Raw genomic sequence first — 25893 nt, 5'->3', positions numbered from 1 at the left:
GCAGATGATCCCTGGAGCTCACTGGATGGCCAAACAGCCTGGCTGATTTGGTGAACTCCAGGTTCAATGAGACCTGTTTCAAAAAATAAGGTAAAGAGCAACTGAAGAAGATACCTGACAATCTCTAGCCTTTACTTGCTTATGTAAGTCACATAAAAATATGTACAGAAGCAGCACCCCCCCACACACACACACATATATTTTCAAACTTCAAAAACATGAGAACTGCAGGACAGGAACCACATATGATAATACACTCTTTAAAACGTCTCCTACCTAAACTTTCTCGAAATTTCTTGACTCTGTCTACTTTTAGTTTTAAGACAGCACATTATGCTGAATGTCCTGGCATGCACATGTAGTATTAGTACCTGAGAGGCTGAGTCAGGATGATTGTGTAGAGTCCTGGGTAACATACTTCAATGAATGAATGAGTGAATACACACATTCATACACAAATCAAACTACCATGTAAATTTACTTAGTGTAGTTAAGGTATAAGAAGTGTATGGGTGCTGCAAAGCAACTATCAATGTGACTACCCAGAACAGTTTAGTATGCGGTCTCATTGTTTATTTGACTAATGTAACGACCACACAGTTAAAGGACTGACTTAAAAACTAGAATAACCAAAACATTCATGGAAGAGCTAGGGGCCAAAGAAGTGAAGTACTCCACTCAATATCAGCTAAGAACTCCCTGGAGCCCGAGTCCATGGAGCGTATGCTGTGAGACTGGCATCCTCCCCCCCTTAATGTTAACAACAAAAAATCCTAGAATAGAGCCTAGACCTGTCTCATAAGGCAACCACTGTAAGGTCAGAGTTCGTCTGCAAGAACTGTGTACACATGGAGGCCCATCACACAGCCTTTAGAGCACAAAGTGAAGGAAGGCCCCTCAGTGACACTGTATCCTGCCTTCTCATGGATTTAAGTCTTCAAAGAAATTGAACTCTGCATTTTAAAAAGTTTGCTAAGTACATGCAATGAGCTACACCTGAGATCGAAAGAATAAAAATATAGAAAACCATTCCAAGGGAAATCAGGCCTCATCAGAGATTAGATGCAATTTGTGCCCATCAAGAGAGACTGATAATCAGATCATATGGCCATTGAGTCAAAGGAAACTTCTTATGGCCGGTCATAAATATAGGTGTCGGTATGGTGGCACACATTGATAGCCTATAACTTAGGAGGCTGAATCAGAAGAAATGAATTTGAGGCTAGCTTTGATGACATAGCCAGACCCCAGGCCCTATCTTAAAGCAAAAAACAAAACCAAGATGGAACTGGGAAACTCAGATGGGGCTCACAGGTGCCCAGGGAAGCCACTGTGTAGTCCTCTGGCAGTCTGGCTCAGTGTCAAATCTGGAAACCCCACAAAGGAGTTCCTGCGTGCTACTCGACCCTGGTAGGTACCAAAGGACCCTGGGAAGCAACAGCAGGGAAATGGGGAAAGGACTTGGGTCCCAAATACTAGATTCTCAGTTGACTGCTTCCTTCCATCCATGGTCATCAGAACCTCGGGCTTCATTAATGCTTTAATTCCTGTACACATCCCAGGACAGTTCTGGCTCCTGATTAATGTAGCACAGGTATGTGGTTAGGAGTGAGCACAGCTCACCACTGAAGTCTCAGATTCTGGAATGGATCCATCCCGGCATATAAATCTAACTCCACTCTGACACATTTTTGTAAGTCTTTTCACATTTTTATAATGTTTTTGAAAGTATAGCTTTGCCAACAAATGAAGGTGATAATGACTTTGTGACTGATTAGCAAAAATCAAATGTTCTTTTAATCCACTCTTTACAAGTTTTAGCAGAAAAGAAAAAAATAAATGTAGTGTAATGACCTCAAATCAGTAATAGGGAGAAATATGGGAGAAACATCCCATAGGAGGGGACAGGACAGGCCGACAAAAACACTAACAAAGACAACAAACACAGATGCAGACAAAACTCATTCACAAAATCTAACCCTCTTTCACTATTTAAAAAAAAAAACAAATCCAACCAACTTGGAATAGAGATGAACTTCCTTCCACTGGTAAATTTCATTTACGATAACCCACAACCGAATCATAGTTGACAGGGAAGGGCCGGATGCTTTCTTCGGAAAAGGAGTGAGGAGACAAGAATGTCTACACGCTTCTACTTCCATTTGCTAAAGGTCTGTCTGGTGCACTCCAAGAGGTAAGACAGAAAATCGATGACCTCCAGAGTGGAAAAAAGAATGGAGCCATCTCTATTGCAAATGCCAAGGGCTTGGGAGGAGGGAATCCTAAGGGATCTACTAAATAACTCCTAAGAACAAAGAAAGAAGCCTAGAAAGATAGCAGGAAACAAGATCAATGCATAAACTTGAACTGTTCTCTATAGACCAGCACTGAACTGAAAACAGCCCTACTCAATACCACCATAAGGAATAAAAGAGGAATTCATCTAACAAAGCCTAAAACTAATAATAATCTGAGAACCTTGAGACACTGCTCAAGGAAACCCAGACAGACCACATGAACGGGGAAGCAGCCTCCGCCACTGGATGGAAAGACTCAATACTGTTAAGTCGGCAGTAATGGGGCTGGGATGCAGCTCAGTGGTGGAGTGCTTCCCTAGGCCCAGGGTTCGATTCCTAGTTCTGACAAAACAAAATAATAACAAATAAAAAAAAGCCCCAAAAGATGGCAATATATCAAAACAGACTTACTGACTGAATATATACCTACAATAACTGTAGCTGCTCCTTCTGAAGAAACTGACCTCAGTTCCTAAATTCCACATAGGGTAAGGGTCTAGCTCAGTACCAAACTACTTGCCCAGCCTATCTGGAGCCCTAGTACTCCTCCAAACAACAAAACTGAATTATCCAGATAGAAATGCAAACAAGTCAGATTAATCAAAACAAGTTTGAATCTAGGCATGACTTTAATACTGGGGCGCAGAAGGCAACTTAAAAAGGTGAAAGACTCAAACTTCCTTATTGAAGACTCATCTGAAAGTCAGAGTAAGCAATACACTGTGATAATGGCCTTGGGCTAGGTACCCAGATCAACGGAGCAGAAGGAAGATGAGATTCTTCCTACATTTGTCAATTTTTGACAAGAGTAGCAAGGTAATTTAACGAGGAAAAGAAAAGTAGGCTATCCATATTTTTAACTCAAAATGGATCATAAACTTAAGTCTAAGAAACTGTGAACCTCCTTACGCTACCTTACCTCTCTTTGAGTAGACAAATACAGTGTTTGGGGAGGGCCGAGTTTCACCGATGCACTGCCAGAAACATCCCTTGTCAAAGATAACAACTTATCTTTAACAGGTATATTTGGTATGTTTAAATTTCATCACAGACATGATCTCAAAAGGGGAGATTTTTAAATCAGAAGTGATCTGGATAACAATGAGAGGATGTGTGACGGTGAACCACCAGCCATCAGCAGTGAAGGTCAGAACAGCCACACGGAGGCTCTTCTCATCAGTGTGTCCACAGCCACACGCCAGCCCGGAACCACCTACACAGAGCTCTATTCAGTAGAAGATGTGGAATCATCCAAGAGAAGAGCAGCTACCCAGGGACCAGGCTGAGAACGGCAAGTGTGGGATAGACAGAGGAGGCGGGATAATAAAAGGAACAGGCTTCAAAGACAAGTCAGTGACACTACCCTGGTCAATATGGCCGTCAAATAACCAAAAGCTACGATGTAAAATCACGTGTTAATGTAAAATGACGATGCAGAACAGTGTAGGTCTATTAACAAGTGAAAGAATCCACTTCCTTCTTTGATGCCCAATAAGAATTCAAACAGGGGTGGAGATCCAGCAGAGCACTTTATAATATTGAGGGTTTTATACTGGCAAATACATTCATTCAGGCAAAATACCCCCACACATAAAATAAAACAAATAAAATTATAAAACTGAGGCCTTTCATGAAATTGTAGCCTACCTCACTTCTAGAAGCTTAGACCAAGATTCACCAGCTATAAATTATTGAAGAATTACTTAGATACCACATAATAACACCAGATAATATTTATTGGATGTTCACCATGTGCCTGGAACTGTTTGCTAAACTCATACCTTCTAATCCTCATCCTAATCCAATTAAGTAGACTGGATTCAATGGCCAGCAGCAAACAACAACAATTTAAAATGGATGTCCAAAGACACAAAGAACAGAAATTTACAAACACTAGAAGAGATTTGGATTCTGGTGTGTCACTGACTCTGTGAGAATGTGATATTTTGAGTCTCTTCTCATAATTCTATTCTGAAAATGTTCTTAAAATGTTTGCATTTGTGCCGGGTGGTGGTGGCACACGCCTTTAATCCCAGCACTCAGGAGGCAGAGGCAGGCAAGTTCGAGGCCAGTGTGGTCTACAGAGCAAATTCCAGGAAAGGAGCAAAGCTACACAGAGAAGCCCTGTTTCAAAAAACAAAACAAAACAAAACAAAAACAAAAAAAAGTTTGCATTTGGAAGCTGTTTCTGCTCTAACCACTCGAAACACATGCTATCGCTCTATAAAATACATTCCCAGTGCTTCACCTCTCAGCATTTTAATACATCCATCCACGTCTGTTCTCTGTCTCATCCCTGAATGAGCATCACTCCAGGAAGTTATTTCCTAGCATTTATCAGATGTTCCCCCCACCACACACACACACACACATACACACACACACACACACACACACACACACACACACACACACATTTTATCCTCTTTCTGAAGCCTCAGAACCAGGCCACTTAACTATTCAAAGGCTCCACTTTTTTTTTTTTTTTTTTTAAAGGAAAACCTTTGTGAGATCTGGAAGGCACATGAAGATATTGTTTAAAGTGAAAGGCTGCATACATGATGCTTCGTCTTAAGGGTGCTTTGATATGCAATAAGCTTCCCACCTCTGGCTGCCTCACAAAGAAAAACTCTGAGTGGCACAGGGGGAAAAACACTGTTCTACCCGGAAGGACCAAAGGGCCAAAGGTTTAGCCTAGCCGATACCTCTAATACCCTGAGATGCTCCAAACAGGCAATTAAAACCATCTCAGATTTTTCTCTACGGGGAACAGAAAAAAACAAAAACTCTGAGGTTGTAAGGCAAGTCTAGTACTGGGGTTCGATGGCTCAATGGTGCCGTCAGCCACCCCAGCCAAGGACACCTCACCTACCTGTGCATGTTCCCATTGGTGGTGAAAGACTGACCACACACTGTACACTTGTAAGGCCTTTCGCCGGAGTGCACCAGCATGTGACGATCCAGGGAACTGGCAGAGCTCAGTGACTTCTTACAGATGCTGCAGGAGTGGTCAGCGCCTCCAGTGTCCGTGTTGTGCTACAGAAAGCAATCGGGGCAACGGTCACTTGAGAAGATGGCATTAGAAATACAGATCTAATAACAACCAGTCGCTTTCTCAACTTTTATCTGGTTCCTTTTTAAGTGTCTTTGAAAGAGCCAAAAGCATTAGGGACACGGGCATATAATTATTTTGTTGTGTTATCTTCCACTCTCATATTCTAGTTCTGAAAATTAGTTCTACTGCAAAACTGAGACAGAGCTAGTCTTTGCAGGTCTACGGGTTCAATGAACACATATAATAACTCCTCTGGCTGGAAGAAGTCTTAACTATACAGCCAGTATGTGAAATAAATACGATCTTCACACTGGGAGGCCACAAACCGGGCTCCAGTTTGAAGACTTAGACTGGTTGTTAGCGAACAGAGAAACCTGTATATGAGGTGGTCTGGGCTGCTGAAATATGGTAAGAAACATTTCTACCCAAACCCAAGTTTCTTTAGTAGGTTTCTCAGTGTCATCACTATGTAGCAGCCTTCCCTGGTTTGAATACACCCATTATTTTCCCCTGTTCTCTCTTCCCCAGCAGTCTCTCATGAAGCAGCAATGGAGTGAGGGCGATAAGAACACAGTCTACTGTAAAGGAAGAAGGATCTCAAGTCTAGGAGATCCTCAGCTGCCTGCAGTACATTTGTATCAACTAAAAAGCAGGGGTGGGCATGATATCACTCATTTGTATTCCAGCACTCAGGAAGCAAGCTGAGGCAGAGGGCTGGGGGCTTCAGCCAGCTTGATTACATAGCAAGACCCTGTTAAGAAATACTAAGTCGGGAGGGGGGGGGGATCGGGTGTGGTGATACAGGCCTGCAATCCCAGCACTAAGAAGGCTGAGGTAGAGGGCTGCTAAGAGTTCTAGGATAACCAGGGCTACAAGCTGAAGTCAAAGCCAGCATGGACTAGGACTCCATGAAAAGATCCCCGTAACCTGTTCCCCTTCCTCCCCACACAAATACAGAACCAGAGAAAGTACAGGGGATGGGGCAGGGAGATTGACACCTATAATCTTGTATCCTAAGAGATTTAGTTCATACCATTACAAACAATAAGAAACACAATGTCGATACAAGTGATCAGTTAAGTATGTTCAAATATGTTTGAAAAATGTATTCTTAGACTCTGTCATAGAAACATGACTATGCAAAAAAATATTTCATAATGACCCCAAGATTGCTAAAACACTAAATTTTAATGGCTTACAATTTACTGGACAATTCAATCAAGATCAAATCATCCTGTTAGCGAGAATAGTTTTAAACTTTGAAATACAGAAGTAGCGGCAAACCTGACGGATGTGCATGGTCAGCTGGTGCTGGGTGGTGCAAATCTTTTCACATAGGGGGCAGCTGTAGGAAGACTTCTCCTCTTTCGTCTCCTAAAGAGATCAAAACAGAGCATGAATAGCCAATCACAGCAAACTGGTACCTTCTGTTTAAGCCCATGTCTTAAGAGCTGGGTCTAAGCAGCTGAAATCATTAGACTGGAGCCTGGCCAGGTGTTTGTGCAAGTCCCTTGCCCATCTGCCCTCTGTTTCCTTGCTTCAAAAGGAGAAAACTAACACTGGCCACATTGTGCTAAGACTAAACTAGTTGACAAAGAGTAGGCAAAGCCACAATGCTCAGCAGACAGGTTTATAGTAGTCTATCACACTTCATTCCACTAACCCCAGTGAGTGAAAAACACCATGTCACCTACAGCTCGGCTAGGCCAGGGTGTATTTCTCCCTCCACTCATACCCAAGCTCCAGGTACTATTTCCTTTTGTTGTTTGCTTGTTTGTTATTGTCACGAGTAGCCCGAGTTGGCCTCCTTAAACAGCCTAGACTTTCTTTAACTCTTGATTCTCTTGCCTCCACCTTCCATGTGCTGAGACAGCCAGGTCTCAAGGTCCCTCCGGAACTTAAGAGAGGTTATGAAACCCTCATAAGAAAAGTCCACCATACCTTGGAAGGGTTTCTTAGTGCCCTAGCAGTAATACTCAGTGGGAATAACAAGGCTCTGCCCATAATGCTAGCATCTTCTTGACAGTGTCCATAAATAAAGAAGAAGAATTCTGACCCTGTCAAAACTAGTCAAAGATTTCCACAAGAGGTGATAAAAAAAACTCAGCTCACTATTTGGTTAGGTGGCTCATTTTATTTTCCCTCAAAACATACAGGACAAGCTTCCTTCAAGCAATATAGTTTTACTTTTCTAAGGAAAAGGCTAGCTTCTTTCACTGACCCTTTGTTATAAGTTCCTCCTTCTAGGTAATTCATGGGAAATCACAAGGAATGCCCAGTATTACCTTCTTAACCACACAGAACTCAGGCATCATAGGTCCCTGTCTATGTTCCTAAACTAACTGTACTCACGCCTGGGCAGCTCTCAGGAATTGGAATGTTCAAATATTGCCATCACCAGGCTTCCAAAAACAGCAGGACCATCCAGAAGCTCTGAACAATATAAACTTCTAGACTCTCAACATAGTAGTCCAGGGTTGGGGGGAACACCTGAGATCTGTTTTTCTTACAATCTCCCCAGCAGACACTGATGTACTTAGGTTTAGGGACAACTAATTACTTGATCAGGTGATCATGAGCACATCCACAGAGAATTCATGTAGAGTTGGATCCAGAGCTCACGCTATGTCAAGTCCAGCCACAAGAAATCATTTGGGGCGGGGGTGGGGGTGTGGGGAGTGTGGGGGGGAATGTTGGTGCTTAATGAAGTGAGAGGCAAGAGAAGAAGAGCGGCTGGATGCTCTGGCCAACCTCCACATCCTTTTCTGGTCTTGGGTATCTTAGAGTAGATTTCTTTTCACTTGCACTCATTTGAATGAGTTTCTACTTTTACTATTAATACCAATTATTGAGCACATGCTGATCAGTGAATTTACAGCAACATCAGGTCTGGTGTTCTTCCTTCCACAATCACTAAGAGAGGTCCATTATTATGGACCCCATTTTCTGGAAAAAGAAACTTTACAGTACAGAGGGACAAGGAACTTGCTCCAAACAGAGAACAATTAAGAAATGGACACCAGCTTAACACTCAGACTAGCTGCTCAATGGCCCATTACCTTAAATCGAAATCCTAAATAAAGTCTGCCCCACGGCACAGAAAAGCACCACCTTTCTGGTTGTTCATGAGATGGGATGAGAGTAAAAGTTACCCTGAAGACTGTGAAAACAAATGGCCCCGTAAACCAGACGGGTAAAATGAGTATGTGATGATGTCTTTTTGTGGCTGTCTTCTAAGTTTTTTGTTTTTGTTTTTCTAACTTGTAGAAGCAGTTTGGAGAACTAGGCTAGTCAAACATTTTTCCATTCTCAAATTCTAAGGAAGCTGAAGATTACAAAGTCAGATAGATAAATAGATAGATAGATAGATAGATAGATAGATAGATAGATAGATAGATAGATAAAATCTGGTTTCACCCAGAAAATGCCTCACAGCTAGGTCAAAACTTTAGGGAAAAGTCAAGCTATGAGGTATTTATGTCAAGTCATCAGATTGACAATATTCTAGACATTTTATACTAAAAGATTTACCAGTAAGTGCAAATTTGTGTACTAAATAAATGCACATTTAAAAAAAGCCCAAACCCAGCCAGACACAGTGGCTCATCCCTTTATTCCCTCAGAAGACTTAGGTAGGAGAACTGATTAAGCCCACAAGTTCATGCCAGTCTGGGCAACACAGTGAGACCTTGTCTCAAAAACAAAACAAAACAACAACAAAAAAACCCACACACACAACCACACCCCCCCCCCCAGGCCTCCAAGTGACGTATTTTAATAAAATCATCTTGTGGTCACCTTGAAGTAGACACCAGGCACATTGTGTGGAGGCACAGAGAGCTGACTGATATTGACTCTAGGGTTGATCATTAACCTCTGTCAAGCCTGAAGCTGGTAATACTGTCGTGCAGGCCATAATGCAAGTTCACAAAACCCGGGGTGGTCTGTGGAATCAGATTTACTAACTTTTAAAGGTGGACAGAATAGCCAAAGAGCATTGTGATGGTGGGAAAGGCCCGCTAAAGACGTCTGAGCTGTCGTTACTATAGCCACGCTGGTGAAAGAAACACACTTCCTGAGCCGAGAGATAAAATTAGCAGCTAATGTGATAACTAACCAGTCCATAATGAAACAATCTGGCACCCTTGTCAGCATCCGGCTGGGGCTAATCTCTCCTGGAATGCTATGGTCACATGGATGCAACCTTTCCAAAGGCACTCTCCTGCTCTCCCTGCCAGCAGTTGTCAGGTAAGGGTACTTCCTCACTCCCCGAGCTGGCCGGCCACTATGCTTTGGTGCCTTAAATTGGGGGCTGCGTTTCGCAGGTTACCTCTGGCCTAAGCCTCCCTTCCAAAAACAAAGCCAGTGTGTCAGATCCCTGGAGGAGAAAGGAGGTGGACGACAAGTGACCCAGTTACACTGCACTCCTGAGAAACAACCTCTACTCAATATCCAGAGGTGGAAGGAATGTCGGGGGTCCTCAGTGACCCTAACTGTCTCGAACAACTGGGAAGGGTCTAGAGCCTGGACTTGGAGCAGCTATGCCCATGCCATGCTATTTAAGGAAAAGCTCTTCCCTGTCCTCCATTCATTCTTGGTAGAGCAGAGAAGGATGAGTAAGACAATGACCTCTCATTTCTTAGTCATCCTTGAATGCTAGACACCTGGCACAGTAGCTAGCCGGAAATAGAAGCAGGGTCTATTGTTAAATGAGTTGATAGACAAGAGAGACAGATGGAGAGATGGACGGACAGGCATATGAGAGTGGAAATAAACCTTTTCTTCCCAGGGATAGTGCTCCTTCTGTACTCAGGCTGAGTATTTTCTCAGGCACCCACAGGAAGAGAGGCACACGAAGGCAAGGGAAAAGAGAGAGAGAGAGAGAGAAAGTTATCAATGCTCCAAACCGAAAACATCCCTGAGCTCTACCGAGTTCTCAGGCTTGAGGCGAGGAACAGAGGCATACAAACGTACAGACTTCAGGGCACGTGGGGCTGCTATCACCACCTGGGGGGGCACATAGTACTAAAAACCTGAGAATTTGTCAAAAATCCATCATGGACGTGCGTGGAGAGAAATCTCTATAAGAACAGTCATTAATTCACAAAAGCCCCAACAGGTTTGTTCTCGTCCACCCTGGATCCTAGACAACCTGAGAAGGAGGCCTTGTCTCCAAACAAGGTTTTAGTGTAACTACATTATACCAGAAAAAAGGAAACTAATGGGGAAGTCAGTTTACACTATTTGATTTCAGAGATGGACTGAGAATTATTTGCCCTCTGCCTCCTTATTTATATTGTTGAAAACGTTGCTATCATGACAGCAACAACTTTTCAAAAGTGCCCCATTTGTCCATTAACTAAAAAAGACATCTTGTTCTTAACAGAAGAGACGGCGGCTTTCTAACAGCATTCCTCACAATTCCTGTTCATGCATTTACTCTTTGCAGCCTCTCCCAATCCTGTGACCACTGAAAACTCAAGAGGATTAAACAGACTGAACTCAGGACCTTGCACTTCTGTGAACTGAGCACAACCCTTTTCCATTCAATAGATCTTTAAACGGGATTCTCTGAAGCCGTAAGTGCAGGTCTCTAAAACTAGAAAGCTGAATCCGGAACAAACAGGAACGTATTTGCCACCTAATGTGAACACACTTGGGAAAAAGGAGAAAAAAGGGAATCAAGGAGCTACTAATTAATCAGCTGTGTGAAAAGAAAAGAAACCACATCGTAGCAGAGGCAGTCAAGTTCATTTCTTTAAACATAAGCTTGTGCTTAAGTCAAATCACAGGGCAAGGAATAATGGTGCTTTCCCTGAAAGACACAATGGCAGAAATTTCCTGCATGCAAAGATATAAATCATGAAAAAAATCTGCTCCTGAAAAATGATGGAGGCCTTTGGGTATATCTTTAATTCAGAATGTGTCCAGGGTTTCCTCTTAGGCAGCTTGGGAATTTCTCCCCTACATTTTCACAAGACAAAAGCCACAGGCTGCTACCACCCAGCCCACAGACCCTTACCTGGTTCCTTCTGCCAATCCGATTTGGTCCTGGAGGCTTCATGGGGGACTTGATGTCCTGGGGGCTCCCACCATTCTCAGTAACATTCGCTACGCTCATCACTGCCGACATCATGGTGTTGATGGAAGACAGGTCTGAGCCTTCTAAACCAGTGGGTGAATTTGATGTCATTGGGACGAGGTTTTATGCTTCTAAGAACTCTCTGCTATAGAACTGAAAAACAGATATTATTGATGTTATCATGAGCGTTTAGGCTTGTCACAGCCACGTGGTACTAATCATAGTAAGGGAAATAGAGATAGGTCCCCAACACCCTTATCCTAGTTCAAGCCCATACCCACAACAGAGCTCAAAATGACTTTTTGTTTGTTTTTTGAGACAAGGGCTTGCTATGTAGCCCAGGCTGTCCAAACTCACTCTGTAGCCAAGATGACTCAGAACTCCCTGATCCTCCTGCTTTAGGCTCTCAAGTACTGAGATTACAGGTATGAGCTAATACACCCAGTTCCAAAATAGTTAGAGCTTTCTTCTACAGACGTTTGCTTTCTAAGTGCAGGCACCAACAGAATTCCAGTTATCTGAAGCAGCTTTCTTTACCTTTTCTATTTTTTAATCCCACGTGTATTGTGTGTGGTGTGTTTTGTGTTTGCATGAAAGTGGGTGCATGTGTGCAGACGCATGGTTCCCTGGACAGCTGTCTACTTTACATACTGAGGCAGTGTCTCTTGCAGAAGCCAGAACTTGCTGATTTGACTGGTCTACCCCACTTGTCCAAGGATCCTGTCTCTGCCTCCTGAGCATGGGGATTATGGGGCTGGGACTAGAGTTGGGTGTGTGTGTGTACCATACACACCTGGCTTTTTAATGTGGGTGTTGGGGATTCAGACTTTGATCCTCACACTAACTGGGCAAGCAGTTTAGCTAGTGAGCCATGCCCATAGCCCACAATTTTGCTCATCTTTGTGAGGAGAGGCTGACAAGAGAAAGCAGGGCTGCATTTGGTTAGTACATTCCACCCTGCACTTGCTTTCTTCTACTTAAATGTTCTAGGCTTAAGAACTGGCTTATAGGAAACTTCAGGTTCCCTCTAACGTCATGGCTCCAGTGCAGTGATGTAAAGGTGTGTGTGTGTGTGTGTGTGTGTGTGTGTGTGTGTGTGTGTGTGTGTGTGTGAATTCTAGAAGCCAACCCTGCAAGAATTAAAACCAAATTTAACTAAGATTAAAAACCTTGTTTCTTTAAAAAAAAAAAAAAAGTAAGCAACCTATAACTCATCAAATGGAAGAAAGAAGGGCCGCCATTCTAATTACCTCCATTTCTGTCCCAAGTGACAGTCTCTTGGTATAGCTGTCATCCACGTGAAGTAGGAAATGACTCTGTTGAGTTCTTTTCTTCTCTTGGTATCACTCCTTTACACTGGAAGAGAAACAGGGGACACTGGATTAGTTAATTCAGCAAGGAAAGTGACTCAGTACTGGCTGGGAATAAATAGTACATGCTTGTGACCCTAGACACAGAAAGCAGAGGTTTGAGAATCTGAATTCAATGCTAGCCTGGCTGTATAAGAGACTCTATCTCAAAAAAGGAAAACAAATAGATTCAGTCTTTTCGCTTAGAAAGAAAAAAGCGGAACCATTTATTTGCTGTGACCTTAGGTCACTATACTCACAAAATACAAAGACAAATGAGAGACAATGCTGTCAGCACCCCCCCCCCCCAAACACACACACAAGACAAGGTTTCTTTGTGTAGCCCTGGCTGTCCTGGAACTCTTCGGTAGATCAGGCTGGCCTTGAACTCAGAGATTTGCCTGCCTCTTCCTCCTGAGTGCTGGGATTAAAGGCGTGCGGCGCCACAACTGGCCTATCAGCTTTTTCTTATAAACTGTGATGTGGTTCATCCTAATGTCCGTGTGATATGCTGCCTCACACGTCCTCAAGAACCAAGGGATTTTCCAGTATTTTACTTTTTTGCAGCTACCATTTCACACCATTTTTTTTATACTGTACCCCATTTCTTCATAGATCCCAACTTGATCCACCTCATTTCTCAATTCCTAAGAGCTGAGTCTAGGCAATATTAGGTCACATCTAGAAGACACCTGGGCAACAGGAAATGAATACCAAAAGGAAATCCATAGCCCAAGCCACATCAAAATTGACTTCATTCCTAAACTAGAAGAACATAGGTGATATGTTCTTCTCATTTTTATCTGGTGAAATATTCTAGATTAGTGGTTCTCAACTTTCTTAATGCTTCAACCCTTTAATACAGTTACTCAGGTTGTGGTGACTCAAAAGCATAAAATTATTTTTTGCTACTCATAACTGTAATTTTGCTACTGTTATGAATCATAATGTAAATATCTTTTTTTTTTTTTTTTTTTTTTGGTTTTTTGAGACAGGGTTTCTCTGTGTAGCTTTGCGCCTTTCCTGGAGCTCACTTGGTAGCCCAGGCTGGCCTCGAACTCACAGAGATCCGCCTGGCTCTGCCTCCCGAGTGCTGGGATTAAAGGCGTGCGCCACCACCGCCCGGCCTATAATGTAAATATCTTATATGCAGGTTATCTGATATGCGACCCCAGTAAAAGGGTCATTTGACCCCCAAAGGGGTTGTGCCCCACAGGTTGAGAACCACTATAAGTAGATGAATCCCTGCTGGTAATAACTGTTGGTATCCTAATGAAGCAGGAGCCTAAGGTCAAGGCCACCATCTCATTTCCAAACTGATGCATGTGATTCATTCCTTCAGCTTTAAGGGGATACAACAGTGGGTCCCACCCACAACAGCCACAGATATACAGCCTTACAGAGCAGGAAAGGCCTGGGGATGGAATTTTGTAAAGGCCAACGAATGGTCTTTGGGGGTGGGGCCTTTTAGAAGGTTACTGACATCCAGGGAGGAGCAGCAGGAGGAGTGAGGAGAGGACTCTACCTCACCGAGGAACGACACAAAACTCCCACCTGAACTGCTGCCTCTGCACCAGCAGACCACATGAGGTTATTAAAAATTAACAGTGTTTGGGTGATTGTTTGTGAGGAAAAACATGAAGACAGAGTGCATATACAGAAGAGCGGACACACGTACTTCTTTTTAAATAGATGGCTAACAAATATGTCATCAGTTCCTACTGTAACCAATCAGTATGTATAAACGTGCATTTGGCTCATAAATGTACTTATCTCTTTTAAAGATTCCACTCTAATGTATAGAAAAGTTTAAGATCCTTGACTAGAAATCATCACTATACTTCTATTATTTCAGTAAAGAGAAAACGAATCTTTCTACCAATTATTACCGAGTTTAGATGATGAACTTTGGTTTAACCACTACTTTTTTTGGTGTGGGGGAGGGAGACAGGGTGTAAATCTCTACAGCCCATCTTTTTGTCTGTATTTAGACAAGGTCTCTCTACCCAGTTCTGGCTGTCCTAGAACTCTCTGTATAGATCATGCTGGCCTCTAACTCACGAGATTCCCAAAGACTTGAACTCAAGAGTGCTGGGGTTTAAGTTGTACACCACCACACCTGGCCTATTTATCTATTGTCTTTTTGTTGTTGTTGTTGTTGTTGTTGTTTTTGTTTTTTTTTGAGACAATCTTTCTGTTGTAGCCCAGGCTGGCCTCCTTTAGACTCCCTCTTACTGGGATATTTATCTGTCAAAGAAGCTACACAAACCCTGGATTACATTTTTATTTCTGTTAAAAATGACCATAGACAGCCGGGCGGTGGTGGCACACGCCTTTAATCCCAGCACTTGGGAGGCAGAGGCAGGTAGATCTCTATGAGTTCGAGCCCAGCCTGGTCTCCAAAGTGAGTACCAGGAAAGGTGCAAAGCTACACAGAGAAACCCTGTCTCGAAAAAACCAAAAAAAAAAAAAAAAAAAAAAAAGACCATAGACAGACAGACAGACAGGAGGAAGGTACAGCCTGGTGTGAGAGCCTTTCTCACTTTACTGTTCTTTTGAGGAATCCTTCCGGTCTAGATGAACAGTAAGCAGCAGTGACTATAAGCAGCAGGTTAGGTGGGGAAGCAAGCTTAGGTTTCGGGCTAGGATTAAAGGTGTGCATCACCACGCCCAGCCCTTCTTAGGGCTGTGTCCCACCATGCCCACCTCAATAGGAAGTGACAAAACATATTCACTGGACAGAGGCAAACTATCGATAATCCCTGCCCCACAGTCATGATAGCCAAGATGGATTCTCTGAAACTAAGTGTTTCGGATATAGGCTATCCACCCAGTGGGAGGGCCTAGAGCTGGCTACCTAGCACATTTTCCTACCTGGAAAGAAGAAAAGCCCTGCAAACATGTTTCCCACTGTCCCGGCAGGAAAACTTTGGCTACATTTATTTCCTCCTTGGGGATAAAGTGTCAAGTGTGGCACTAAGAACCCCTCTGTTTATTTCCTTTACGTATAGCTGGGGTATAACTTCACGCCAGTTTAGTCTTGACTGACTCTGGCACTACAATTTTCCTTTGGGATACTGGAACAGGGCAGAAGGAAAAGACTGGTGCAAAATGTCATTACTTGCTCTGCCTTAGGGCAAACAAACAAACCCCAACATCCATCTTTACATTAAGGCAGAAGTACAGGATAATTTAACCAGAAACAAATTGGCTAGTTCTAGTTGATCCTTTGTAACCACCCAGCAATACTGAACAATAACCATCCAAATGAAAACATTTAAACTTGTTGACACTCATGCTATGAAGTCAAGTTTTCTCTTTGATTCTCCCACCCATTCTGGTCCCCACAGGTATGCCATTTCCCATGTATGCCCCACACACCCTGTGCCTTGAAGAGGATGCTAATGAGAGGATGCCCCATGCCTTAACACAAGCTCCAGGTCACAGAGAGAAGCCTGTGCTTACACCCGAGGGGTTGAAATCCCACACCATGTGAGGTTAAGCTGTCAGGAAAGATCCTCCTATCTACTGGCCTAAAGGATGGTTTTAATAGTTTAAGATCCATTTACAGTGTTTTTGTTTGCTTGCTGGTTTGTTTGTTTTTTAACCTAATAGTTACAGACCTAGAGAATTTCCATTCTCTCTCTATGTGCTGCATCTAAGATCATTTAAGATTTAAAACAAAAATAAAAATGATCAACCTGCCAAGATGACTAAATGAGCAGTGATTACTGCTGCCAGCCTTGTTCAGTCCCCAAGACCCACATTACAGGAGTCAACTGATACTCATAGGTGGTCCTCTGACCCCACCCCCAACATACACACTTAAAAATCTTTAAAATAAAAATCACTGATGCTAATACGAACACCTGCAACTGGGATCAGAGAAGATCAGGACCCCAGATGAAGTTCTCAAGTCTCAGAAGAGACTGACCAGCATCATCAGGCTGACTACTTCAGCTTTACCCTTCTAGTTTTGAATCTGCGGTTTGGATCTGAAGCGGGGTGGAAAGGAGAAAAGAGGAAGGAGGAGGAGTGTCTGAAGTTTTGCTTCCTGTGATGCAAACCCCAGACATCCCAGAGATTCCTCATCCCACACCAGAGACTCAACGGATAGAGAAGAACCAGCAAGTTGCAATTGCAATTTTCACGGACTTGGAAAAGAAGCAGGACAATTCGAGTCGAGGACAGGAGAAGGAGAGCACAGAAGATTGGTCATTACTGTGCCTCAAAGAAGCCTACAAAGAGTAACTGACCTGTTTTCTTCTTTCTTCTGAGGAGCTGACACAGACTGGGCCCAAATGTGGGCAGAGTCACACCTCAAAGCCACCACTTCTGGAGCACAGAGTTGGAATGACCTGGTGGGGGAAAAAAAGGCAACATTAGAAGGGTTTAAAAGAAGGAACAATTCTGCTTCTGTATCGTTTCCTCTACTCAACACCACCATGAGGACAATTCCCATTCCCTATCTGCAACTGCAAGCAAACTGTTAGTTGATTGCACGAGAATCCACTCAAGCGCTGCTGAAAATGAGTGTGTCTTCAACAGCCAGGCCCCCCATTACCTCTACCCAACGTTCACCCTCTAGTCCAGCAATTCTGAGGACAATGGCACATGAGGATGCTCGGACTGCTGGCTCTAGGTGGAGGTCAAGATCTTGGGATGGGAGTGTAGCTCAATGGCAGAGTACCTGACCTGCTTAGCATGTGTGAGGTCTTGGGTTTCATCTCAGCACCACAAAGAAAGACAAAAATGGCTGAATGATATGGATGATCCTCCAGCATAGATGAAAAACAAAAGAGAGACAGCACTTGGTGCTAATGGAAACAGGAGAGGAAGGAGAGCTGAAGAAAACGAGAATCATGAAACTAACAGTGCCTTAAAGTAGAGATCACTGCAAATAAGCAAATATGCGGGCGTTGCTTAACATATTTCAAAGAAGACCAAATGCACCACTTTCTCTTTCTACAGAAACACAGGGAAAACAACATCTCCACACATTCTCTTCAGGAATATGAGTGTCTGTCTGCTCTGGAGTTCCAGAGGCCTCAAAAGCACTGATCCGATGGTTATGTCAGCTCCTCAATTCGGAGAAAGGTGGGATGCAGCATGTTCCAGAGCTACAACTCCGTCTCTTGCTCTCAACACAGCATCTCTCAGCTGAAGCAGAATAAAAGCTGGGGTATGGCTCAGAGGACCAGCGCCAGCTTAGCATACACAGGGGCTCTAGGTTCTATGTCCAGCACCACAAAGTGGGGGAAAAAATCCCATATAAACAAGAATGTCAAGATGCAGTTGTTCGGTACATTTTCTCACTTTATCCTCTTTCAGAGCATCTGGAAACAAGCTGCCTAAGTGTGTCATACAGCTATCATCTCTATAGAGAAATCATCTCCCATCTTACTCGGCGGCATCTCCAAACAGGCCCCAAGCACCTTGGGCAGGACTGGTCTACGTGGATGCGAACACTCCATCACCCTTCGCTGTCACAAGCACTTCCTGGGGTTTTTGACACCGTGATCCCCCAGCAGCTCTTCTGTTTACACTTCAGTGACTCCAGGCGCCATCTTTTATGTTATTCTCTTTACACTTGACATTTTTCTTCACTATTAATAGAAGATGTCTATCCAGGGAGAGCAGGGTAAGGATCTTTTATTGTTTTATGACCCATCTTAAAGAAAAGAAGTTGGGGTACACAGCTCAGCAACCTTTAAAATACAAATCAAAGGGTGGGCATGGTAGCGTACACAGAGGTGGGTCTAAGGCCAACCCAGCTAGGCTGCATAGTAAGAACCTGTCTCAGATAAATAAATAAAATTCCCATCCAGTCTTCAAAAATGTCCTTGCAGACCATCCCTACCTATCTAAACTTATCACTATCTAGGGAGAAATTAAACATTTTTTTTTTTTTAAAGAAAAAAGTCTAGAGTACATAGCTCAGCAGTAAAGCAATGGTCTAGCATTCTTTTTTTTGGGGGGGGGGGTGTTGGTTTTTGCAGACAGTGTTTCTCTGTGTAGTAGTTTTGGGCCTGTCCTAGATCTCGCGCTGTGGACCAGGCTGGCCTGGAACTCACAGATCCGCCTGGCTCTATCTCCCAAGTGCTGGGATTAAAGGTGTGCTCCATCACCGCCCAGCTGGTCTAGCATTTTTGAGGTCTCAGATTCATTCACTTCTTCCTCCTGTGCCACTGAGAGAGAGGAGAGAGAGAGAGAGAGAGAGAGAGAGAGAGAGAGAGAGAGAGAGAGAGAGAGAGAGAGAGAGAGAGGCTTTCCCTGACTGTGTTCAATTTTAAAGTAATAGGAGGTTTTGGATGTAACTCTCATGCAAAGTATTTGTCTAACTTAGGCACCTGCAATGCCCATCACTGGAAAAAAAAAGTAAGAGTAGACGCACAATTTTTAAATTGTAATGATAGATTCAGTAACAAAGAGTCTAGAAAGGAGTAGCCCCTCCTATTTTTCAATAAACTGTCAAGGTCTCCAAACAAGTTCAGTGAACTAAAAGCATGCTCCCAGGGTCAGAGGGTCTGGAATAACACATTTACAGAACTGAAAAATCCTATTAAAACTTAGACCCACTTCCTTCTCTTTCCATTAGACACTTAAAAAAGCAGTCCAGCCCCAAATGACTCCCCCCGCCACCCCCCCACACACATAGAACCAAGGGGTAAGGATCCACGCAAAGCAAAGGGTCAGGCTGGACTTGATTCTCAAAACTGCATCCTCTATCTGACCTTGGATGCAAACCGATTTGGATCCTGAGAATGCTGACTAACAAGAGCCACCTCCCTGTTTGTTTTGAGTTCCACTAGGTCTCAGGGAGTCATAAAGCTTGGAGGACGGAAAAGTACAAGGCACTTCAAGATACCCCTCACCTCCATCACGATCACTTCAGAAAAAAAAAAGGGGTGTGTGCGGATTGTTGCTAGTTATGTCCAAGAAGAGAAAATGTGACAAGGACTGGCTACAGCATTTGAGGGCAGGTGTGGGGTGCTGACTATCTGGATTTTCCTTCCCAGAAAGCTTGTGCAAGTCCAAGAGGCAGGATATCTTAGAGTAGGCAGAGGCCCCTGGGAGGAGGAGGGGTGGGGAAGGCCAGCCCCACCTCCCACCCCCCAGATAAGGGACAATGCTATGCAAAGCCAGAAAGAGAAGATTAAGGAGGTTGTCTCCAGGTCCAGGGAGATAGCAACAGAGAGATGAAAGATAAAAGGCAAGGATGGTTTAGAAGTAAAGAGCCGCATCCCAGCTTCTGAAGATGAAATCTAAAATCTCTCCTCGGGGTCTCGGGAAATATGGAGTAAGTTGAGATGCCGAGGATGATGGTCTTTATAATACTTGACTGAAAAGGCTACAATGTGAGTCCCTATAATGTCCAAAAATACATTGGATGGTTTGTGAGGGATGTATGAGGAGAGAGCTGACTTGACCAGTTCAGGCCAATCCAGAACAAGATACAAAGTAGAAGATACAAGAGTAGAAATTCAGCTATGAAACTGACTGAAGCTCTTGACAACCTACAAAGACATTGAAAGGGTGGGCTACGCTGGGGACAGAATCTAACCTGACTAGATAGACCACCAAGTCCAAGCCTGCCCAGCCCCAAGCCCAAGGCAAACCCATATTTGCTAACCAGGATGGCCTTGTACATGCCCTGAAGGCTGAGAGGGCTGGGGTGGCGGCTCTCTGAATTCCAGGAAGTTGGTGTGTTTCTTGGCTTGGGGGCTAGGCTATGCCTTGGAGAGGGTGGCAACCCATGAAAGTCACCAGGCCCCACCCCATTGGCACAGGCTTTAGTTAAAGGAAGGCTAAAGCATGATGTAGCAGCACCCAACCCCAGCTCAACTGAGCACTAGGAGGCGCTATAGCCAACTCTGTATTGCTTCCTCTTGAGTGAAGATGGGTTGCTAAGAGATGGAAATGAGCATGAAAGTAAAGGATGAGATGGACATCCAGGGATGAAAGAAAGATGCACGATCTTTGTCTCCTCTCCCTCCTTCCTCTACAGGAAATGCTCCCTCTAACCTGTCACTCAGAAGCTCTCCGGGAGAGCCCAAAGTCTGCTTTCTGCCCCTGTCACCCACCAGTATCCATGGTTACCTCTCTACTCCGTTTCTTGCCCCTAAGTGTGCATGACACCTCCTTCATTCTTGGACTCTACCTCAAACTCACACCTCTGGGGGAGGGCCCAGCAGCCCATCTCAGGGGGCTTTATTCAACCCTGAGAAGGAGCTCATGAAGGCCAACAACAAGGTCAAAAGCCCCAAGGATTTACATCAATGACCTTTCTGAGAGCCACTGGCCTATCAAAGCCCTGAACAAACACCAAAGCACTGAAGCAGAGCCTAAGAATCCAGTTCCAACTTGGCGTTGACTTTCTACAGCACAACTAAACAGGAAAAGGGGAAAGGAAGCCATCTACACAGGGCCTTGTTTCTAGGCTCCTCCGGAGAAACAACGTATTAGATATAAGCTTCAGACAGGGTAGGACTGGAGTGCAATGCATGGGCGGCCAGCAAATGGTGTTCTTCAAGCCTATGCCACTCCTTGAGAATTCAGTTTCTTTGAGACTCTTTGAGCACTTCGGCCAGGATTTCTGTGGACCTTTGCCTTTTTCTCTGCCCCTCCCGGGCAGTAAGAAATGTGCAACAAAGGGTGGAGAGGAAGAGAGAAGAGTTAGAGAGCATGGCTACTGCCTCCTACAGCCCTAGCATGAGCTCAGGAGCTACCGAGGTGTCATAGACACAGGACACAGGAGCGAGGGAGGATGAGAGGAAGAGTGAACGGAGAGCGCTCCTCGGGTAGCTCAGTGCATGTTCAGCATCCATGAGGCCCTGGGTTCTATCCCTAGCACCATACAGAAGAAAACAAAAACAAACGACAAAAGGTGAACAGCTGGAAAGATGCAGAGTCTGCTAGATGCTGGACTGGACCATCATCACCACAGCGGCTCCTCTTCTCCCTGCATCTCCGCTTCTTCAGAGGAAGGAGGGCGGCAGCACCTTCCCTGATCACACGCTTTCCTGTACGCACACAGCACTGTGGAGAAGCTGACTCCTCGCCTTGCGGCTCTTCTCCAGGGAAGACATCTTACAGACAGGATCTAACAACTGCCAAATTCACAAGGCCAAGACGCAGCTGCCACCTGGCAGCCATTTGTCACCCAGCACCCTCCTCCCCTGGGAGGGGAACACGGGTGGCCCTTGGCACCAGGCTGTGAGAAGAACAAGTCCCTGGCCCTCTCCCCAGGCAGGCCAGACTTTTCCTAAACATTGTTTTTCTGCTTGGCCACTCACTAGGTCCTGGTATTTCATCACTTTCTTTCCTAGCTTAGCAGAAGCCTCTACTTTACCAACAGCCGAAGGAAAAGGGGGTAAGAGGTCAGGGTGGTCTGCACCGCACAAGGAATGCCTGCCTGTGCGGACAGAAGAGCAAGAGTCCTCACCTACCCACAGTGCCTGGCCACATGGTTTAGGGTGGGGGCTAAGCTGGACTCCTACCGCACCCCACCTCCAGAGCACTTCTGGCTTATCAAGTAAAAACAGGTACGGGGAAGGCTAGGCAAAGGGCCTCTATAATATACCTGGGTTGTGGAATTTAAAACTGGAAAAGACAAGGCTATAAATCACAGAAAATAGGATTCAATGTCAGAGTATACCAGAAGCCTGCCTGTATTCAAGTACAATACTTCCAGAGAACTGGGGGTATTTCCTGAGACATAAACTCTATGCCAGAAATGCAGCAAGCAGTTTATATGTATTTAATCCTCCTCCAAATCCTGTACAGCAACGACCAGTTATCTGATGGATGCTACACACTACTCTTAAGGGATGGGGACAGAACTACAATCTGGGATTCTGTGGCTCCAAGATTCCTGTACCAATCAAGACATCACCAAGAGCACAGAAAAACCCTTCATTGGAAGGAAATGAGCAATGTACAGGACTGGGAAACTGAGGCAGTGGAAAAACAAGAGCTAATGGAGCTGGAGAAGCTGAGAACATTTTCTGAAACACACAAGAGCCGGCTGCAAATGCTGCAGGACTAGAAAGGATGCATGCATCCCACAGGTCACCAGGACAAGCATGAAGAACGGTAGAAGACACAAAGAAACAGTGTTGGGAACCCGTGATTCTTTAAACCAGGGCTGTTTGTTTGTTTGTTTGTTGGGGGGTAGTGTTTATTTCATTTTATGGTTCTGGGTAACAGTTCATCACTGAAGGAAATCAGGGAGGGAGCCTGAGAGCAGGAACTGAAGCAGACAGGTGGAGGGATGCTGCTTTCTGCCTTGCTCTGGTTTGGCTTAAAACAAAACAAAAATAAAACATGTGTTTATCGTGTGTGGAGGTCAGAGGTCAACCTGTAGGAGTTGGCTCTCCTTCCAACATGAGTTCCTGGGATCAAACTCAGGTTTACATGCTTGGTGGCAAGCAAGCACCTTTATTTGCTGGGCCATTCTGCCAGCCTTAAACCAGAGCTTTGAAAGAGAACAGCTGCTGGATGGAATGAGGCCCGGGAAGGTCAGTCATGAGCTTGATTCTTCTGGGTGTACTCACACAGAACGGGTAACCAACTAGACACAAAAGTATTAAGAAAATAATTAAAAAAAAAATCAGTCTGACCAGAGTAGTATATGACTCTTCTGGCTGACAGGCTGCATATTCCTGAGCCTCAGTTCTCCTATCTGAGTGAAGGAGGCTTATTCAAACACCTGGGAAATAGTCTGAGCTGCTGATGTGATGCTTCTTCACTCAGCATTCCCAGTTACCCTCTCCCCTCGTGCTAAGTCTACCTGGAGTTGCCTCCAGCTTCTCTTATTAGATTTGCAGAGTTCTGACAGCAGCCCAATTTGATGAGCTTTGTTAAAAAAAGAAAAAAAAAAATCCCATTTCAGCCCCTAAGTGAGACAATTAAAAATACGTAAGTTGGCTTATCATCACAAATGCAATCCCACAGACAGCAGCAAAGAGCAGAACAGCTGCTGACTCTTGCCATGCTGTATGGCAAGGAGGAAATAAAACCCATGGGCTCTGTGCACTGCTGAAATAAATCCTGGTCAACTCCAAAGTTGCTAAACCAAGGCAGTATACGCTCCTGGCACCCATGAGGACAGGGCCACGGCTGCTGCTTCCTCGCATTCCCCAACACACCTCTTCTCTTCCAGCGGCAGCACCTGAACCTGGTGCTGCTCACAACCAGCAACTTGCCCTGTCCATTCAGGCAACTGGACTGGAGTGATCTGACTGTTCTGGGCACTTCTGTGAACTAGAACTAAGTATCCCATTACAGCTCGTGGGAAAGCTGGGGTAAAGTTCAGTAGCCATTTGCAGTTTTGGGCAATATTCTCCCACCCGTTCATGAATCCCGAGGGCTCAGGCTGGCTTTTCTGATACGCTAGGGAAAGGGCACAGCAGAATCAGGAATTCTGGCTCTTCCCTGAGGAGGAGCCCAGTTCAAGCTAAGAACCCCAGGGCAGGTGATCAACCTCAGATTAGAAGGGACTGCACATTCCCAGAATTCAGGGCAGGTGGAGGATGACTGTCCTAGGAAAACCAAAGTGATTTTGTGGAAGATAAAACTACTGTTTGAATTGCTCCTCCCCTGGCTGCTTCTAGAAGGCACTGGAAGGGGGAGATTCACATCTTTCATTTGCCCATTGGAAAAGTGGTCAGCTGTGGTCAAAATTTCACAGTGGGTAATCAGACATTACCAACTGTCAGCTGAGGATGACTGTGCTGGGGAGGTGACGTGCTCCCAGGGACATGATGGGCTGCCCTCTTTGAATGCAACAGATGGTCGTTGTCTCCCCCCCATCTCCCCCAATTTTCCCCGTAAGAAAAGAATTCACCACTGCACATGTGAAGGCAAACACATACTCTGAGTTATAAGTGGTTGATGAATGTTTATACACAGTACAAACCAAAAAATCACTGGCAAGCAAATGGTTTTTCTTAAACAGTGAGTCAAATGTGACTACTATGGTGCACAAGACATGTCCCTCCTAAGAGACCCTGTGTCAGGAAATCATGGCATATTCTGAGTACCAACAGCCCAGCATCTGTCCAGGCTTGGGGAGATTAATGCAGTACTAAAAGAAGACTGAGGTTCTGGTCCTGACTACCCTGGCCTTGACCGCTGGGAGGATGATTAGCTCATCACAACTATAGTGCCAAGGGTGGGACGTGCAGGATTAGGTTTTGGCCGTACTGCTGTGAAGGGTTGCTCTCCACTCCTGAGCAACTCTGAAAGAAACCCGTGTCCCAAAAGTACACAGGTTCATTTGCTTTAGGTTCATCGCCTACCAGGTGCTGAACACCCACAGGCTTCCAAATGTCGGTTCATCTCTCACAAGCCCCACCCTAAACAGACAGCTCCTTTACAAAGAACTGAATTCCCACCAAGGGTTACAAAGTATACGAAGAAAACGAAAGGGGAAGATAACCGAGAGAGGCAGGTCCTTTTCCTTGAACTCCCTTCTCCTATCTAAGTCACCACTTGGCCAACACTGAACCCACAGCTAACGAGAAAGGGATGCCCTGCCCCCAGACCCAGGAGGGTCCCAGACATCTGGGACGTGGCTGGATGGCTGGACAATTCCAAGAGACAGATACTTGAGCATAAAGAGTCTCCCTAGCACACAGATTTGGATAACCAAGCTAATGTCTATTTACATAAGCAGGAAGTGATTTACACATTCTCAATCAAAACCACAAGGAACTGCTTTCTCGTCCATGGAACGCAGTCCTGCATTTCAGGTAGAGTCATTTGAAAGACAATCATAAACCAAGCATGTGACAAAGGCACTCCTGATGTTCAAAAAAGACATCCCTACTCTCTTTATCTTCCTCTCACAGTTTGCCATCCAGTGATAGGAGGGGCCAAGCCTCTAACAGTCCATACTTTTATCTCCTACTGACCACTCAAAGCCAGGGGCTGGACTTCCTGCCGCTAGCCTGGAGGGGCTGTTTGACTTTTAAATACTTTTTAAATACTTGCCTCTGCTGCCTGTCCCAATGCCTAAGCAACACCTACCCAAAATCCACTGCAGCAACAAACTTAACAACCTTGCAGTGCAACAGAGTAGAACACTTCAAATTGTTTTTACATTTT

General features: G+C 44.6%; 1 protein-coding gene across 8 annotated transcripts in view; it reads right to left on the bottom strand.

Moving 5' to 3' along the window:
• Positions 1-25893, bottom strand: part of Rreb1 (ras responsive element binding protein 1) — a 185259-nt gene that overhangs the window by 47617 nt on the left and 111749 nt on the right. For all 8 annotated transcript variants that reach the window (XM_015990857.3, XM_076573187.1, XM_006972775.4 and 5 more), the window contains exons 2-6: positions 17040-17141; positions 12685-12790; positions 11375-11587; positions 6637-6726; positions 5170-5333 (exon numbers count right to left, since the gene is read on the bottom strand). In XM_015990857.3, the coding sequence (XP_015846343.1) occupies positions 5170-5333; positions 6637-6726; positions 11375-11545 (425 nt within the window). In that variant the 5' untranslated portion in view covers positions 11546-11587; positions 12685-12790; positions 17040-17141. The remainder of the gene's footprint in view (positions 1-5169; positions 5334-6636; positions 6727-11374; positions 11588-12684; positions 12791-17039; positions 17142-25893) is intronic.

Source organism: Peromyscus maniculatus, chromosome 5 (genome assembly GCF_049852395.1).
Source record: "Peromyscus maniculatus bairdii isolate BWxNUB_F1_BW_parent chromosome 5, HU_Pman_BW_mat_3.1, whole genome shotgun sequence".
Lineage (NCBI taxonomy): Eukaryota > Metazoa > Chordata > Mammalia > Rodentia > Cricetidae > Peromyscus > Peromyscus maniculatus.
The sequence above is the reverse complement of the archived record's forward strand: the minus strand, read 5'-3'. Positions and strand labels throughout refer to the sequence as shown.